The 19,893-nt window shown below is 40.7% G+C and overlaps 1 protein-coding gene across 3 annotated transcripts in view; it reads left to right on the top strand.

Moving 5' to 3' along the window:
- Positions 1 to 3,089: 3,089 nt before the first annotated feature.
- ptch1 (patched 1) overlaps positions 3,090 to 19,893 on the top strand; it is a 54,599-nt gene continuing 37,795 nt past the window's right edge. For all 3 annotated transcript variants that reach the window (XM_023958346.1, XM_023958347.1, XM_023958348.1), the window contains exons 1-2: positions 3,090 to 3,650; positions 4,776 to 4,968. In XM_023958346.1, the coding sequence (XP_023814114.1) occupies positions 3,480 to 3,650; positions 4,776 to 4,968 (364 nt within the window). In that variant the 5' untranslated portion in view covers positions 3,090 to 3,479. The remainder of the gene's footprint in view (positions 3,651 to 4,775; positions 4,969 to 19,893) is intronic.

Here is a 19,893-nt window from a genome sequence, read left to right on the forward strand (position 1 = left end):
TCAGCCTTAATGTGCTGATTCTGTAAAAAAATAAATAAATAAAACATTGAACATTTTTGTGCTACTTTGGCTTTCCATCCTTTTCCTACCTATTTGTGTGGAGACTGATCAAGAGAATATATTTATTCAGCCCTGATATGTTGATTCTGTTAGAGACACCACAATTAACATATTTGTGCTCCTTTGGCTTATGGAGTCCTATGCTGTTCATAATTAAATAAATAAATATTAAATTCAATAAATAAATATGACCCCATGCAAATACACAATCAACCAATAAATCTCTCATAAATATATAAAAAGATCATGAAATTGTGAAAAACCAGCACACTGATTTTAAATTAGCCATTGTATTATTCAATATATTTCATTTTGCTTTAAAAACATGTTCATTATTTTAAAACAGCATTTTAAAATATTCATTTTTAATCATGTTGAATTTTACTATATTTCTGTCTTTTTTCAGAAGCTCATATTTCAAAATCGAATATTTTCCAAAGTAGCTTTGTTTTTATTTCATGTTGCTGTTTTTCACAATGGCTGATTTATTTCATGAAGAGCTTTTTCAGCAGAATGGGTCTTTCTGTCAATCAGTGAAAGTGGGCGGGATCTAAACGCTCATTGGCTGATCCATGGAAATCGACTCATATTCCTCGATACCCGCTCAGCGGTGTGCCAGTCAGAGATGACATATTTCAGTGATATCCGCGAGGCTTTGCTGACATTAGAGGATCAAATAGAGACAAACTATCTGTCTGCTGCAGAAGATGCAAACATCCACAACTCTGTTTTTGTAGTTTGAGGGTTTGTGTGGACCAAACCACAAAGGAGCTCCGGTCGTCAACATCTTTCACACTCCTCATTCTTACGCCATTCACTCACAGCTCACATCGTGACATATGTCGGCTCGCAGGAGGATCGACAGAGTGAGACCAGGCAGCTGTGCAAAGCGGGACAAGCCTGCTCGGGCCTCCTGAACCTTCTGATATTTTTCTATTTTCAATGAGACAATGATTATAATCAGGTCCTCTGGTTTTATTTTTCCCTCTCAAGAAAAATGTTGAACCTTTCCTGCGATGACGTTTCTGACATCTTAACACTCTCCATGTACATTGTGCATCCATGCATTGTTACTGAGATAAGCACAAGCAACCGCTCCATGTGGCTATAAGGCTCAAAACATTAGCTTGTTGCCCCTCCCACACGCGGCATGGTGCGTTCATGGAAACTCCAGTTCATAGAAGCTTAGTGGAACTCCAACAACCACTCAGCCTAACTTAGACCACTACTATACATTCATGAGAAGATGAAAATTGCCAAACCGACCACAAAACCAACTGAATTATGCACACTCGCCCAAAGCCACTTTTATCCGCAAATTTAGAACCAAAACTGCCCAATTTCTTGTAACACTGTGGATGTGTTGAGGTGCATACTCCCCCTACTGTTGAGGGGTGTGCATTGCGCCATCACGTTTGCTGAAGCATCTTCGATCGATGTAGACAGGGGAGTTAGGGTGCTGCTGCTCATGTCTGGGTAAAGGAATAGCCAATCACAAAAGTGTCTCCGCCTTGTCTAGTTTGATTGACAGACAGACCCATTCTCCTGAAAAAGCTCTTCATGAAATAAATCAGCCATTGTGAAAAACAGCAACATGAAATAAAAACAAAGCTACTTTGGAAAATATTGATTTTGAAATCCGAGGTTCTGAAAAAAGACGTAAAATTATAATATATTCCACATGATTAAAATGAATATATTTAAAATGCTGTTTAAAAATAATGAACATGTTTTTAAAGCAAAATGAAATATATTGAATAATACAATGGCTAATTTAAAATCAGTGTGCAGGTTTTTCACAATTTCATGATCTTTTTATATATTTATGAGAGATTTATTGGTTGATTGTGTATTTGCATGACGTCATATTTATTTATTGAATTAAATATTTATTTATTTACCGGGAGCCAGTTTAGCTCGTGCTGGTTTGCGGCGCCTTCCGTCCGTGAAACCCGGGTTCGACTCCAGGCTGCTCCCTGTTCCCTTCTCTACCTCTGCCGGTTCCAAGCCCGGTTTGAGAAGGTTGCGTCAGGAAGGGCATCCGGCGTAAAACATTGCCAAATTTACCATGCGACTCGTTCGCTGTGGCGACCCCTGATGGGAGAAGCCAAAAGTGGAAGAAATATTTATTTATTTAATTATGAACAGTATAGGACTCCATATCTTTCACGTCTAGTCTGTACCATTATGGAGGTTGCGCATCAAGTTACAGTGGTTCAAGAGGAGGTTCTATAGCATTCTGTGGTGTTTTTAACAGTATGAGAACATTAAGGCTGAAGGACAAACTTTTAAACAGTTTCCACATAAATGAGTGGGTAAAAGTATGGAAAGCAAAAGTGGCACAAAAGTGGCACAACTCCATATTGACTTTCCATACTTGTCCAATAAGATGTACACTCATTGAAAGTGTGTTCTTCAGCCTTACTACGCTGAAAATGATCAAAACATCACATTTAGCATTTTGTGCCACTTTTGCTTTCCATACTTTTACCCACTCATTTATGTGGAAACTGTTTAAAAGTTTGTCCTTCAGCCTTAATGTTCTCATACTGTTAAAAACACCACAGAATGCTATAGAACCTCCTCTTGAACCACTGTAACTTGATGCGCAACCTCCATAATGGTACAGACTAGACGTGAAAGAAGGGGGGGAAAAAGGTTTAAAACTTCACTTCAGACATTCTTCGGGCGTCGACGACGAACAGACCCAAACTTTCGCCTCAGACCCGGGGTCCTCTTTGAGAAATGCCTTGTTTTATGGACCCGAACGTACCGAGTGGTTCGGCTCCGGTCGAGCCTTCCCTGAAGTCGGAGATGCACACACATGAGGTCCGCCCGCCTGGGTGGTCTCTCTACTTTAGTGAGCTGTTGCTAAGCAGCTAATAATAGTCGTGTTTGCTGAGTAATTTTTGCCCTTCTGGAACCAATCAGATCCAAGAAAGTCCTGCAATCTGACAGCCCCAGAGGCGGGATCTGGAGTATTTTTCCCCGACTCCCCTCCTCCTTCTCTGCCTCCAAATGGAGAGAGGTCTCTTTCTCCCCTTCTATTGAATCTCAGAGTTGGCCGTGACGCGCGGCCCAGGGGAAGACTGCAGAGATCTCATCAGAATGCTGCGACCATCGAGCCCTCCAAGCCGAAGACTCGTGTATGGGAATCCCGTTTCTGCACGCCGCGCTTTCTGAAAGAAACCTTCAACTTTTCCCTGAGGATCGGTGAATGCGGTGAGCGCGCTGGAGACCTCCGGATCACGCAATGTTGGGATGGAAGGCGCAGACTTTGACTCGCCGTCTCCAACTGGAGTATGAAGTCCTTCTTCACGGGTGTGAGAGTGAATCTCCGTTGCCTTGGGAAATCGCTACACGCTTTCGGGGATATACTATAAAGTGGGAAACGGTAACCACCGCGCAGTCCCCGCAACATGGCCTCGGCTGCTAATGCACCCTCCGAACAGGAAAACAGAGACCCTGATCGGCCGAGGATAACGCGGAGGAACAGGGGGGACTATACCCGCAACACACCGCTGGATTTGGAGTATTTACAGCGACCGAGTTACTGCGATGCGGGCTTTGCGTTGGAGCAGATCTCAGAGGTGCTCTTTTCTCCTCTTTCCCTCACCAAAATGAGAGCTTCTTATTGTGCCGGTTTCTTTTTGCGTTTCACCAACAGACAGAGGGGTCAGTCTGTGCGTCCCGTCTGTGGAAGGTAACGGGACGGGCTGGGCAGGGAGGGGTGGTGCTGGTTCAAATTTTAGCCAATTTCCTGCCTGGTGTTGGTGCACCGTGGCTTCTGCGTTAACCTGCGGGACTCTGCCCCCCCACCACCACCACCAAGCCTGTGCGCTTCAACACGCAGCTCCCGCCCGCCCGCAGCTCACCACATCCCCGCGCTGTTTCGTAACAAAGCCCCCCCACACACGTGAGGGTGTTTGACAGTCGGGAGATGGGCAGAGGCGGGGGATAGAAACCCATGTGGCTGCCCTCTTCCGTTCACAAATATCGTGGATACCCCCCACCCCCCTGTGACGGCTCCTCCGCTCCCCACGTTGGCCGGAACACGCGAGCAGCTGGACGCGCTCAGGCGCGTGTGCGTGCATGTGTGCGCGCGCGTGTGTGGCATTTGTGGGTTTGACCACATTCAAGATACTTGATATCTGTAGTTGATGAGCTGAGTAAGAGCCACCTCAGGGGTCGAATAGTCTTTTACTCCAAAACACAGACGGAGATGTGTGCGCATTTACGCATGCTGGTTAGTTTGACCAGCCATCTTCATGACACTCCAAATAGAAGCACAACTGACAGATTCATCTTTTTTATTATTATTATTATTATTATTATTTAATCTCCTTTCATCCATATTTGAGGTGCAGACGGAAACCAATGTTGGTTAGTCCCTTTTTCTTGAAGGGTGTCCAGGCTGTGTGTGGGCGATCTGAAGAGGATGATGTTACTATTAGTCCTAAAGTATAAAGTTGTGGTTTATATGTTACTGATCTGCAGTGCTCACTCCAGGGAGCCCTCAGTGGTTTCCACCACAGCAGATCTTCAGGTTAGCACAGTATGTCTGTGTTCCAACAAGATCTCCTTGTCTTGTTTTGCCTGGATTGAAGTTAACTTCACAGATGTGCTTGTTTTTGTTTCTGGGCCTCACCTGTTCAGGTAAGTGTGGTGTTTTTGGGGCTGTGATCGACAGTAACATCAGGATTCTTGTCTTACAGGGGAAGGCGACTGGGAGAAAGGCACCTCTGTGGCTCAGAGCGAAGTTCCAAAGACTTTTATTCAGGCTGGGCTGTTACATACAAAAGAACTGCGGAAAGTTTTTGGTTGTGGGGCTCATGATTTTTGGAGCCTTTGCTGTGGGCTTAAAAGCAGCAAATTTGGAAACAGATGTGGAGAAACTCTGGGTGGAAGGTAAGATACTAAAGTGTTATCTTCATTATAAGTTTGCATGTAACCTGTTTAGTTCTTGCTTAAATGCTGAGATGGAAAAGTCTGTTAGAAGCTAGGAATAAATAAAGAGGGTTATTTGTTGTCAGATCCCACAAGGAGACTTTGAAAATCATTTTTTAGCTTTTCAAACTGTGCAAGAAGCAGCAGTAACAGCCTTCTGGAGAAGGTTGTAATTAAGCCCATAAGCATCCTTTGGTTACAAAAAAAAAGTTTGGTCAAAGCCGCCATTTTGTAAGAGTGTGTGTGTCGGCCCCCAGCAGTTCAAGGCTCAGAGGCTGTGTGTGGTCCTGTTTTGGACAGCTCTCAACTTTCCAGAAAGATGTGTCTCCGGTTGCAGAGAAAAAAGCAGAATCTGGACAGAAGCTGCTGTTTTTAGGCTGGATCTCCCACTTATTATTTATTCCCCTTTTTTTGCTTTTAATGACAAAAAACAAACAAAACAAAAACAATTAAACTTTAGAAAAAAGCTGTGTGCATGGGTTGTGCTTTGATGGAAAGGGGTTGAGGGCTAGGGGGCTGTGCTTTTCTCCTTTCCTTTGATCTGCATTCCTCTGCTTATGGCTGAAGTCAGCAATAGGAGTCATGAATGGAGGAGCAGATTTTGAGAAATTAAACAGAAAAAAGGGGAAGCAAATCAAAAGATTTGTTTTCTGAATGCGACTTTTGCTTACATAACTTTTTTTTAAAAAGTAGCTGCAGAAGTAAAGCAGGGTTACTCCTACAATGTTTCTAGCAGCCCATCTCCTCCCCAGGTTAGCTGTTCTCTCCATCCTGCAAGTGTGTGATAGACAGCTTCCTCTTCTAATCTTTTTGCACCCTTTTAGTCAGTTTGGCAAAAGGGATTCCTTCAAGAGAAACTTTTTAGATTAAACACACTGGATTCCCCTTTTTCCACTGTGTTCATATCAAAAACCAAGATGAATTTAAACTAAAACCTACCTAAACATTAACAGTGCAAACTAGAGCTGTACATTAGAAGAAAACTTGCGATGTGCAATATTAGTGATCGGTACTGGGATGACGATATGACTTCTGATACATAAGCAAATAGCAAATCAAAAAACTGCTAATACATGATTTCTATTTTGTTTATTTAAATAAAAGGCAAAATAACTTAAATTATACTCCAAATGACCCATGTCTACATAGAAGGTGGCCTTCTATCATAAATGGCTCCATTTGATTGGTCAAGGACATGAAGGGATCCATCCGATTGACTTCAAGCTGCCATAAAATTGCTTTAGCACGTGTACATTCACGTACATTCACTGTAACCATTTTTTGCACTTTGGGCCGTCTCGCACAGGCTGATATTGCAAAAACGCTTACATTTGCAATTTATTGTGGGGGCCTATAACAATCAACCGATGATACTGAAATAAAAAAGACTTACCAAATTAATAACTTTTTTGGCTTTCTGAACCAATGCAAAACAATTATATGAACTTGTAATGGGACAAACATAATAGTAACATTTCTAATTTAAGTTCTGCAAAACCTTTAATTTTTTTTCCTGTCTTAACTGTTTGTACGCATTTTAAAAATTTAACATCACATCATTGTCTGTGGATGATTTAATGTGGTTTAGGTCAGCTAAAATACACTCTGTAGGCACACCTCCATAAAGCAGGGTCGCTCTGAACCACGCCAAAGCTATTACTCTACCCTCCCAACTGTAGGTGGCAATGTGCAATATTTTGAATAGTTTTCCATCTGCTAACCAATGAAAAGAAGAAGAGTTGTTGCCATACTTGCCTAACCAGTGTGTGAACTAAAGTTAGTTATTAGTTAAATTTTTATGATTTGCATAGATTTTAATGCACCATGGTTCTTCTATGTAGTAGATAAGAATTCTAGTGAGCGCTTGTTTATATTTATCTAAAGTTTGTGCGTCTGTTTACACAAACCTTACACGAGTCATGTGTGTGTTTACGTTTTATTTTCTCAGATTCTTGTCATCTGATGAGCAGCTTTGCTCTAAAATTTTGTGGGGTTTTGTTTTTGTCTGCTTTATTTTGGGATTGTTCTTACACTGTTGTGTTGCATTGACTGAAAGCTGACAGACACTTGTTGTGTAGTGACCTATGGGAGACATCTGCAAAATGATTTTATTCTGGCCTAAAGTGATAGACACAAAGCCGCTCACACACTCACAGACGCTGTTAAGGAGGCCGTGCTGTGATGGTTTCTCAGGTCCCGGTTCGTGAGGGGTTCCAGATGCTGGCAGGGAGTGATCTGTTTGTTTAGATTAGACTGCACAGCTGAGGGATAGATTAGTTCTGCCTGGGCCATGGAACAGTGCGCCGGGCTGTGCCGGCTCTCTGGCCCACCGTCCTAGAAGAGAAAGAGGAGCGAAAGTGGAGAGGACAGAACAGCTGTGTATGTTTCATGTGGATGGGCGCTCTGCAGCGACCTGCGTGCGACCCCGCCTGGAAGCTGTGTGGCCTATTGGACTCGCCTACCCTTGGCGCTGCATCTGTCAGTCCCTTTGACCGGACCTTCTACTGTGAACTCGTCGCCTGCTCTCTGGTTGGGCCACAGTGATTGAGGCTTACAGCAGAGCGCCATTAGCTGCATACTCGAGTCACCTAATGTGTATATTTGACATGCCGTTCTGTGCTACAGCTTTGGCAGGAATTGTCTCACCTCACTTGCTTAGCACTGTTTATAGATACTCAGACACAGGAAGTTCTGTTTATAAGACGAAGTGACAGAGACCAATTGGAAGTGAGACCTTGTAACCCCAAGGCATGGTGGGAAGTATATGACTTTCTCAGCTGGAAATGTGCGTATGGCATGTTCACTCTGCAGAAATACCCTTGTGTTTATATCTACTTGATGTCCACAGGAAATGATTAGCTCAACCAGGAAGACGTAGTAGTGCTTGTGGTCGATCTTGATCTCACCACACAAAAACACTGCTTTGGGTCTTTTTGCGCATTTCGCTCAAACATCCTCAGCTTGGAAATACCGACATATTCAAGGAGCCAGAGTAGAGTTTGGGAGATATGAGAGGGCTGCACAGTCCCTCCTGGCTTCGAATCATAAATGGAGCCATCCTCTGGCATCCTGGGTTAAGGCAAATACGGGCCAAATTGTAAAGAAAATAAGAGCACAGGCTACATCTAATTAAAACAGTATCACATAAACACTGGCCTTCCTGTAGGACAGCCCCTTGCTCATTTGCTAAAGATTGTATGTCTGAACCCCTGGGAAGAGAGAGTACTGGGAGGACGAATTTGAAATCTTTAGGCAAGATTTTAAACTTACTTTAGCAGATGAGCCTGGATGAATCAGGGCTGAGTTGTGGTTTGGTAGCAAAGGATAGAGGATAAAAGATTTTATGGTACACCGTCTTTAACATCTAGTCTAAAGAGTTATTTATGAACGGATCAACCTCAAATGAGCTCATGGTCTCCAGATTTGTGATGGGTTGTATCTGGACCAAAGCCATGGGATATAAGGCCATGGGTCCTGTAGCTTTTTCTTGGGGTGCAGAGGTCCAAGGGCCACAGGCGGGGACCCCTGGGACCCTGAGGTCATCCTACAGAGGCCCCACTATTTAAAACCTCACCTGATACTCACCCTGTGGCCTGGGTGTAGAGTGAAGACTTGCAGCAGAGGGGAGGGGTATTTGCGTGTGAGTGTGTGCGCGTAAATGGAAGAAATGCAGCAGAAGGCGCAGCTGTCACCAGTCGCCGTTTGTGTCCTGTGTACGTTTGTGTCCTGTGTACGTTTGTAAATGTGCATTTGTATTCCCACTGTGAGTCCATCTAGGGATCCAGATGCTGAAAGAAGGGAGCATTTTATCTTTGGACTGTATTTTCACATTTGTCTGAAACCTTTTAAAAATATTTCTCCAGTAGAGGGCAGTAAATCTGATTTCTTTTAAATTAATTTTTATTTTATTTCTAACTAAATTTTACATGGTTCCTGCCAGTTTTCTGTCAAATCTCTAATAGAGGTTAAAAATGTTTATATCTTAGAACACAAAAATGTATTTCTCCAGTAGAAGGTGGTAAATCCGATTTTTTTTAAATGAATTTTTATTTTATTTCTAACAAAATTTTACATGGTTCCTGCTAGTTTTCTGTCAAATCTCTAATAAAGGTTAAAACTGTTTATATCTTAAAACACTTAAAAAAAAATCTCCATTAGAGGGCGGTAAATCTGATTTTTTTTAAATTAATTTTTATTTTATTTTCTAAACAAATGTTATAAAGTTCCGGCCAGTTTTCTGTCAAATCTCTGATAAATGTTAAAGAATTGTATATCTTAAAACACCTTTATTCTACCAAAAAAGAAACAACTCTGATATTTGGTATGTGATATTTTTATCTAACGTGCTTGAATCTCTCCTGCAACACTTCAGATAGTAACAGCTGATGTTTTTGTGCACACAGGACATTATAAAATAGTTTAGTTTTTTTTTTTCCACAGTAACTTCTTCACTTTCTTGTCTGTTTACTTTCTCTTACCTCTTGGGATTTAGAACAGGGTCGAGAAAGCTGGTGTTTTTCTGCCTCAAGAAAGCAGAAAAGTGTTTGTGGAAGGTGGTCAAAGATGATTTAAAAAATGAAGCTTTAATTCTTTTTGTGTGTTTGTTGTTTTTAATATAATCTTTTAAATTTACTGAAGCTGAAACTTAAACGGACATAGTTTGGATCCACTTAAAGATCAACACCAGTGAAAATCATGTTTTTTGGTGTTTTTAACACGTTCTTGTAGCATTTTTCTCTTAATGGAGTACATATATGAAGGAAATTAGGCATATAATTAGCATTTCTGAGTATTTCTTTATTCAAATCTGTGTGAATCTGAGGCCGGTTTAACAAATGCTGTTTAAAAAAGCTTCTAGCATTGATGTAGGTGCTAGAGTTGGTGGGCTGCAAGCTCCCTGTTTCTCTCTATTCTGATGCATCCACTTGTAGAGGACTAGATCCAGGCACGTCTTTGTTTTTCTTGTCTGTCTGGATAGCTCCAAAATTGTTCTCCATTTTTGTTGCAACACTAATGTTGGGTTGGGGTTGTAAGCTAGCGGGAGAGACTGTAAAAAAAAAACGATGATGGGAAAGGAGGGAACGCTTAAGTTGCGCCAACAGTTCAGAGGTGAATTTTTGAAGAACTGCTGCCCTGCAGAAACGATGTCCTAGAAAATGACATTATTTTGTCTAGAAATATCATAATAATAACTAAAAGACCATTGAGAATGCATTTAAAATAGATCAAAAGATGATTGGAGCAGGACTTTATGTGTGTGTATGTGTGTGATTCAGTTTGCTGCAAATAAGATTACATTTCTTAAAAATATTAAAAGTTTCAGTTCATTTTTTAAAACTTTAAAATTGACTAACCTACAAACAACGAAAGTCTGTTCCATGGTCCCAACTGTAGCCCTGTTAGATTTATCCTGAAAAAACTATGAGTCATTTTAAAGTTTTTAGGCTACCTGTGTTGTGTGTCAGTGTGTTCGTGTGTGTATGTGTGTGTGCTGAGTGCACTCCCATTCAAAAACAACTTCCTGAGATGCCTCCGAGGTCTCTGTTTACATTTTGCATTCTTTCGGGCGCTCTTATTCAAAAACCAGAGCCCTCCGAATGACCGACCACAGGAGACTGTGGAGAGGTTTATCCTTCCCCCTCTACCTCCCTCTTCCTTTCTTCTATCCCTCTTTTTTCCCCTTTTTTAAAAGGTTTCTCTCCCTCTCTTTTTAACTGAGCACCCCCTCTCCCTGAGCCTCCTCCCGCCTCCTCACCACCTCTTTTCCCCCGCCCCTCGCTGGAGAGAGTTGCCTCAGAATGCCAGATGTATTACAGAGCGAGCCACGGCAATGTAAACACTCAGCCCTGCCATGAGAGCAGGGTGGTCTGGCCTCCCTCCTTCCCTGCCCTCCCTCCCCTCCTTCCCCTTTCCTCTCCCCCCTCCTTCACCACACTGGCTGCCAGAAGGGTGGAGAAAGCACAAAACAGCAAAGGGAGACTGTGTGTGTGTTGGAGTGGAGACAGAGGCAGTGAAGAAGCCGGAGTATAGTAGCGATAGTGTGCTTGTGTTTTGGCTGCTGTACCTACCGTACACTAGTAGAAATTGGCATGTGGATTGATGCTTCTCAGGCTGCAGTTCAGAGAACCTTTATGGCAAACAATCTTTTATTCTACTACACACACACATATATATATATATATATATATATATATATATATATATATATATATATATATATATATATATATATATATATATATATATATATATATATATATATATATATATATATATATATATATATATATATATATATATATATAAATACACACACATCCCCTCAGGTTTACTGCTCACATATGTAGCTATATAGTTCATTGCAATTCCTGCAGCGCATCGTCATAGAATCTGGCAGTAACAGCAAGTACCACATGTACATACACAAGGCATAAAAAGCAGGAAGATAACTGTCTGTATCGCACATGATTGAAAGTTTGAAGCTTTAGCTTGGAGCATTAGGGGATATTGTCACTAATTTGTGGGAGTTAATAGAATGTAGAATGCAGTGGAGAAAGTTTATCAGACATTGTTTAAATTTTTCTTTTGTCAAATTACCTTGGGTGCCTAAAAATTGGTCATTTGATGGGTTTACTTTGTTTTTATGAAGAAAAGTGTGAAGAATTTCACACTTTTGTGTGATATGTGCAGGGATAGCATCCAGGGATTGCATCCTGTCTACAACAGGTGTACCCAGTAAGTTTGGAGATGATGCCTTAATGACCATTGACCAGAAAAAAATAAAGGATAAGGAAAAAGGAACTATCTGCACTAGTCCAAAGATCTTTTTGTTTTTAGCATAAAGCATTCACACTTGACTGTCACTCCCCCATACCAACGCATGGAGTCACTATTGGAAGAGGCTTGGTGAAAACGGTTGAAGCGGTGCAAACCTTGTGAATCTTGCTCAAGGCTTTTTTTCACAGATCTAATTGATAGATGAAAGACTTGGTGTTATATAATTCTTACCTAGCACAATTCCAAATATTAATTTCTCCATGATTGATTTCCAACTGCTTGGCACTTCCGTCAAATCTGAGTCCCTGGTCGGTCAAAGTTCAACTTGTGGTTTAACTTTTGATGCGCGCTCAGCTGCTGCATGTTTTGCGCGCAAAGCCCAAAAGTTGACCTAAAAACCTGCAAAGTTACGTGTGAATGGAGCATGCATTTCTAGATCTGGTGTGAACAGAGCATTAGTGTCTGCACCTTTTTACTGCTCTATGTTGACCCAATGGTGTAGACATTGCATTTTACTCTTTTTGGTTCACCTTTAATCTTGAAATCACTTAATAGTCCATCTGCATTTAGACTGTAGGCAAAACGTATAAGAGTTCACTTTTAAGGGAACAGGAATACTTATTCTTAAACAAACCAGAGTTTAGTTATTTTGTTGGAATGAGGATTTGGAGAATCTATAACAGCAACTGTGTTGAGAAAGTAGACTGTTATAGGAAACAGGGTTAAAGTGGATAAAGTCAAACAATCAAGACGAAAAATAAAATGATCTGCATTGTGCAATTGCTTTTTTTGTGCTCTTTCTGTCCCTGTATATGCCATATTTTTCAGACTAATAACTATAGCATTAAAACATTCTAGCATATGAACTAAAGTCTTATATTGCTTCAAATCTGTATTCATCATCATCTGTTTTGCTTTGGAACGACTCCACAGAAGCACTGCTTCTTCTTCTGTGTTGCTATCAGTAGCAAATACTTATAAACACCTAAAGTGCCCTCTAGAGGCTATGAGTGGTAAAATAACAAACACATTAGCCTATATGTTGTTGTTTTTTAAATCACATATAAGTAGCACCTGAGTGTAAGTTGCACCTTGAACCAAACAATTAAAAAAAGAACATGACTTTTACTCATTGTTTTGTTTTGTTCAGCAAGTTGCATCCAGTCCAGAAGCTCCTGACTTTTGGAAACTCTCTCTCTCACCAGTCACTTTCTAAGTTTTCTCTAAAAAACATTAAAATAAAGAAAAGTTTGCGCTTTTTTTGAAATGGACAATTTACACACCAAAAGTGATTAACCCAACCACTAACTTTGCCATGTGTTATGTGTGGTATTTAAAATTTGTGCCTTTTATTTTGGTAAAATCATATACAAACAGTTGTCCTTTATGCAAGGGACTTTGTAGGTGGTGTTGTAGGTGAGGCTTGTTGCAGTTACGCTGCTCCGAGCAGTAAAACACACCTTTTTCTTTTTTTTTACATGCACTGCTTTGCCGCATTTCTAGGTAACAGCAAAGAATTTCTCTGCTTGTATGCTCTTTGACTTTGTGTTTTCTGATTCACACGCAGGATTGTGTGATTTTGGGATACCTAGAATCACCGGCCATTTTTACAGGAAATGACAGGAAGATGGCTGGCTCAGATTGGCTGCTCAGGCTTATGTCACGGTCTGTTATGACTGGGCACTGGGCCAATAAGAAGGCTGTAAATCTAGTAACATGGGGTAGACCTCACCTAGAAAAATGTAGGTTCTTAGTGACATGTTTTTTTCCCCTTTTGGGATTCTATTTCATATGAAATATATTGACAGAAGTAACTTTTTCTCAGTGTTGTCTAAGCTGCAAAAACATATCAGCACCTGCATGATCATGCTACAAACAAACTTTTTCTGTCTTCAACTACTCTTTCCTCTGTTCTGTGAATCCATTGCCACTGAATAGGATTTTTTTTTTTCATAATAGAGGTGGGAGAATGGTGGGGTGGGGTGGTGGGGAGAGAGGAATCTGAATGAAGGCAGCAACGTGGAAGAATCTGCCCATTGATTCCTGTGTGAATGTACACCTCGGGCTCTAAGGAAGCTGCATTGGGAGCCAGCCGACTGCTAAATACACCCATTTTAGGGGCTGCAGGGGCAGGACAGGTGATTAGCATAATCAGGGGCGAGGGGAGCCATACATATGTTAATGGTGAGGTTGTGAAGGGTAGTGAAGGTTGGCGGTATGGGTAGGGATTCAGGGGAGCAGTGGTGGGCAGCTGGGGAGGAAACACAGCGCTCCAGTTGTGCCGTGTGGTGCCAACAGCGCCGGATAGGGTTGATTCCTCACCATCCCTGACTCCACTTATAAACTCTTTTTACCGCCATTGCCCAAACCCTACTAATGCTTCCTCCGGTACAACAGGGGGCGATGTTTAGTCCTCCGGTTTAACTCAATATCTGTCAACAAACCTCAATCCTCTGCACTTCTAAAAGGGTGGTGGGTTCCCTGTCACCAGAGGAATCCCAAAAATAAAAAGAGCTGTACTTTGGGGCCAAATGGACTCTACTGTTGTACTGCGAGTATGCTCCTAGCCACTAATGTGTGTCCAAACACTTAAGACTCCCTTTTTTCATATTTGTGCCTTACTTTCCTGTCATCTTTTATAATTTTTACTCTACTGTTTAAAGTCTATTCCCTCCCTCTGTGTGGCAGCCCCCCTAGGAAAGCTGTCAAGAAAGAAAAAGGGAGACCATGTGGGGGAGAGAGCCTGATAGGGTCTCGGCTCTCAGTAAGGCCTTTCATCACATATTTGTGGCTGTGTGCACACCTGCACTGCCGAGTCCACATTACCAAAACCTGTGCATGCTGCTGCAACGGTGCTACCGCAGCAATTTCTACTCACACTGCTTTCACTTCTGCAAAAATAGATGGAAAAAGATCGCAAATTGCAGTAGAAGTAATCAGTGGCTCGGTAAATTTTTTAGTGGGACAGCACTAGTGTGCACGTTTACATTGAAAGTTCTTAGCTTATTCAGTTTGTGTCTTTTCAAAAGAAAACTATATATATTTAGGTTGGCTTCACTACTCACTGCTTAGTGCACTATATAGTGCATTTGCCATAGAGCTGTCCAAACTTACAACTCCAAAATCTAGTGCCATAGAAATTTCCAGAAGCTCCGGTGAAAAACTAGTGTCCTTAAAGCATTTTGGGATTTTTTTATGTTAAAAAAAAAAATCAATTTTTTTTTAAAAATGTAATTGAATTATTTTAAATCATTCAGGTTTTTATTATCAAAACACTGTGAATTCATGATTAGTCTTTCTAAAAATTTGATACTAATTAGGTTTTTACTTTGGGGAAATTTGTGACACCATTTTTAACATTTAAAAGAAAGTAGTGACGGTGTCCAAATTGCTTTTAAAATCCAGAACGCTGAGTTTTCCCGCAACATATAGTTTGTTAGTAGTTAAGAAGTAGTGAGGTCATTCAGTTTTTATTTCTGTATAGGAGTGGTGCACTTAGCACAGATTGCATCAATTTCTGACACCATTTGTAACAGAGTGGCACAAAGCAGCTAAGCTAAAGTTACTAGTCTGAGTCTTTGTGGAGTAGAAAAGCTTTTATGTTCACCAGCTACCACGCTCTCAATAATAAACTCCATTCATTTCATCCCTTTTTTTGGCCCAGTGTACAAAAACCTCTGCCTTTATAGCCTTACCTCAATTGGTAAAAACCACCACAAAGGGGCTGTTGGGATGGTTTTTTTTTATTTTCTACATTAACCAAACAACCAGATAGAGAAAAACAAAAATGGTTCCATCTGATTATTCAAAATGGCTGCCAAACAGGTTAACAAGTATTTGTCAGATCATGACCTGAACAGGAAGTAGGTAAGCAGAACAGAAATAATTTGCCAAACAACAGGTAAACTTAAAAGGACACGAAAGAAGCAATGCCTCTTTGTGACAATATCATACTCTAGGATGCGTCAATATAAATGCACACCATTTTTTTCTTTGATATGCAAAGGCCATTTTGATCTAATAAGATCTGAGTTCCCACTTATACACATATGTGCAGATTTTTTGTCCAGTGAGGTCATATTATCATTTTACTCCAGCGAAACTCATTTCTGATTCACATTAGCCTCATTGTTTTGTAGAAAACTTTTCTAAAGATATTTTCTACAAAAAAAAACATGTATTGACAGCAGGTGGTACAAGGGAGACAGCAATGATGGTCGAAGGCAACAGGTGGGATTTTATTCTTGCTGATCAAAGTTCCGGCAGGTGATTGATAGCGGCAGCTGAGGAAGACACAGCAGGGCATTTTTGGGACTTTTGGAGCCGACGTAAGGTCGTGTGGACATTATCTGAGGAAGTTGTCTTAACGATCATCCCAACAAATAAAATAGCAAAAAGCATACTTGTTAATGGGATTTACCAATATTTTAGGTGTGATGTTTTGGTGTGTGAGTATTAGTGTCATCCATACCTTGATGGTCAGCCTCACCTTCACCACAGCTTCATGTGTGATAAACTTCCTCCCATAAAGAAAACTTTCTATCTCAATCATTCTTTCTACTTTTCTACCTTTTTTTGTTTTTACTCTGTAGACACATATCACCACAGTCTGATAGAACATGCGCCGGCACTTAAGGGACCTCAGTTAGGGACCGCAAACCACACATTTCTAAGGTCCAGAGATAAATTCCGGACACAGAAATACACAAAATTGCCCAATAGACCTAAAATTATGCAACTTATTAATATTTTACATCTTGCTGATCGCCTTCTTTTTGCGGCTAGAAAACAATGGGAAAACTTGGTAATCACAGGTAGATACATCAAGGATTTTTGGTCTTTTCCAGTACCACGTCTTCCCTATCTGTGCTCTAAACGCCATCAATTTGAAGATTTTTGAAGATTTAGCCTTTGTGGTGCCTACCTCAGTTGCCTGAACAGACTTCTCTGCCTGTTTTTGAAAAGCATCTGTGGTAAAGAGACCATTCTAGCTTCTTACCCAGGATAGCTTTACGACGCTATTAGGAGTGGCAATTTTTGCAGCTTCATTGACAAAGCCTGGATCAGTGGTATTTTTGACTTCCACCCATATTGTTTTAGTCTTAGGCATTGTCTGAATTCCCTCCCTATTCTCTATCAACTAAACAATATTATAATAGAATATTTATGAACATTTTATTAAGACTAGTTATGAATCCACTGTGTTCAGATGAGGAAAACTTAGATGGTACCGGTAGTTGTTTGTTTTACAAATTAATTAAACGCAACGCATTGTGCTCTTTGTTTGCCAATCTCGTGGACATTGATGCACATTGGTTTTTCGCACAGACTTGAAATTGTAACTTTGGGATTATAGATTCGGACAGCTTTACAAAATGGCAAAAACCTTTTATAGTACACTAGTAGGGAAGGAATTCAGACACAATCTTGGTGACGTTCAGAAGGTGGCGGTTCCCCTTCATAACTGTCCCTGTAGGGCTCCACAAATACACTTCCTCTTGAGCGGCACCACACACATGCCACCACAGCCGTTTTATCTGTAAACCTTTGAATTTGACAGGCCTTGGAGTTGTATTTAAAATCTTTTGTATACGCCATGAGCAAGAAGGGCTTTAGAACAGTCTCCTGTGGAGCTCCCATGCAGCACTACAGCTTCCATGAGGCACAAGACTTCAGGCTTACATGGGGCAGTCTGGATGTTAAATAGTCAGCAATCCCAGACGTTAAAAAGGGTGTTAACATTGCAATTGTAACGAATTGTTAGAAAAATACAAACTTAGCTCATATAAATGATACCCATATAAATTGAAGTGAAACCTTATCCCAAAAAAGGAAAAATCCACAGTAGAATGTTTGTTTTTGACTTGCCTTTCTTCGTTTGGTGTTATCTACTGATACTCTGAAGTAGTAGGAGGTGTTTATTTTTCTCCTGATATACTTGTATCAGGTGTGCTCTGTCAATGGGAAGCATCAAGGGCAGGATAGATTTAAAAGTAGCAGGACACTGTCCCTCTAAGACGAGCATCTGTCTAAAAAGAAATTGATAATGTTGTGTTGTTTCTTAACAAACACGTACAATTTGCTAGTGAATCCAACCACTTGCAATGTAAGTAAATTAAGATTATAGTGCAAAAACTATCCACTTGACTACCCACGGTACATGTAAAGTTTTCATTTCGCTTTCGGGGGTCGACTATTTTTGCGTTGCTCCGGTGATGCTGGGGTTCAGTATATTGGCGGCTGCATTTGTGGCAGAGAGGTGGTATTTAGTGGGGGCTTCCTCCTCACAGTGGGGGTTCCTTTCTTAAATGGAGCCTAATCCAGCTAATCCATTCTGTGAACACCTTGGCACACACAAAGCTATTTTTACACAGCTATTAGTCCATAGAGTACAGTTATGCACATACAAATCAGGGTTCTAAGATGATGGAGAAAGTCGAAACAACATCAGATCAGTTATTAATCAGAGGGATCACTTTGTGCACAACATGAAGTGCCGTCATATTTTTTGTGAATGCTGAATGGTTCCACAAGTGTGTCATGCCCAGGAGGAGGAACGATTGCTTCCCGCCGGCGGTGCATTTTTTTTCCTTGAAAGTGTGAGTTGTTTCCATTTTCAAACACAACAGATGTGCCTTGGGGTGGGGCTTCGGTTTGTGTGCGCTGCAAGACCAAGAGAAAGGGAGCTGGGCTGGCTTTGCCAGAGGGGGCCGGGCTGATTGCCATCATGATCTGGCCAATCGCAGCGTAGAGCTGAATAGGTCAAAGAAAGAGAAACGAGAGAATGAAAAGAAGGGGAGTTTGAAGCTGAAAGGAGGACAGGGCTGATGTCAGTTCCTTTCTCTCCCTTCTTGCCCACCACCTCCACCCACCTCTCCATTCCCTCACTTTGAGAAAAGGGAGGATCAGGGGTTAATGTTATGCAACATGCTGAATGCCCACACTGAGGGCTCTTCTACATTGACACAAACAGGTCTTCACTTTTCTATCTTTTCTGTTTAGCAAAACAATATTTTTCAGAAAAATAATTTATTAATAATATATTAAGGTGATATTAGTTTAAACTTAAAATCCTTGTTCAAAGGTGAAGTTATACAATCCCTCTTTTTCTTGATTGCCATGTGGATGGGGTAGTGTAGGGGTCGCTCAGCAGGCATGCTGGTTATTCTCTTAACTTTAAGATTTTCAACCTCAGACTGTTGTTGGATTTAGAAGTTTCAAAATTATTTTCTTAGTTCCAGTTTATTCAGTTCAATGCCACCTTCTCTTTTGCAGTTTTATACGGATGCATTAAATATATTTCATCCTCTTAAAGGCTGTATTTTTTTTATTTTAGATAAAAATAATTACAATATGTGAAGTAACAAGGGATGCTGACCTCTGTCTGCTACATACATATGTACATATGTTTACACATGTTGCTGTGTGTGTCAGCAGTAATAAGTAGATCCTACTTCTATTTTGTCTCTTATTTTGTAGCACATTTCCATTTAAACTGTAACCAAGAAGTTGTAATTTTTACACCCTCTAGAGATTTCACACAAAGTATTGAGGTCCCTCACAACTGTACACATCTGTATTTGTTTAAACTGTCAGGAGGAATAATACTGTTAGTTTGTTTAAAAAAAGGACCAGCAATGTTTACAAAAAAAATGCTGCTGATTGACGTTTGTCAGGATCATTTTCAGAATTATCATTTTACATATACTTCCGGAAATGAATGGGGTTTGCGAGTTGTGGCTTCCTTTGGTAACAAGCATGGTACTTCAACAAGGATTGGACAAGCTACACTAATTGTTGATCTGCCTCTTTGCATGAGTGCATGAGGTTTAAAAACATGTGTGTTTTGAGCTTTAAGCTACACTTTGAGCTCTGGAGACCATTGTGTTGACATGTCAGAAAAAGTGTAAATAGCTACCCCGTCCCACAAGAAATGCATACAAATATAATTGCTATAAATAAAGTTTAGCCTCAAATACAAAAGGGGTTTATACAAATATACACCTCATGTGTCCAAAAGATCCAAATTGTACCAATAATATCTTTCCAAAACAAGAGGCCTTCGTCTGTTTGCTCCACTGCTGGACTAGACAAGTAAAAATACAAAGT

Source organism: Oryzias latipes, chromosome 9, assembly GCF_002234675.1.
Source record: "Oryzias latipes chromosome 9, ASM223467v1".
Lineage (NCBI taxonomy): Eukaryota > Metazoa > Chordata > Actinopteri > Beloniformes > Adrianichthyidae > Oryzias > Oryzias latipes.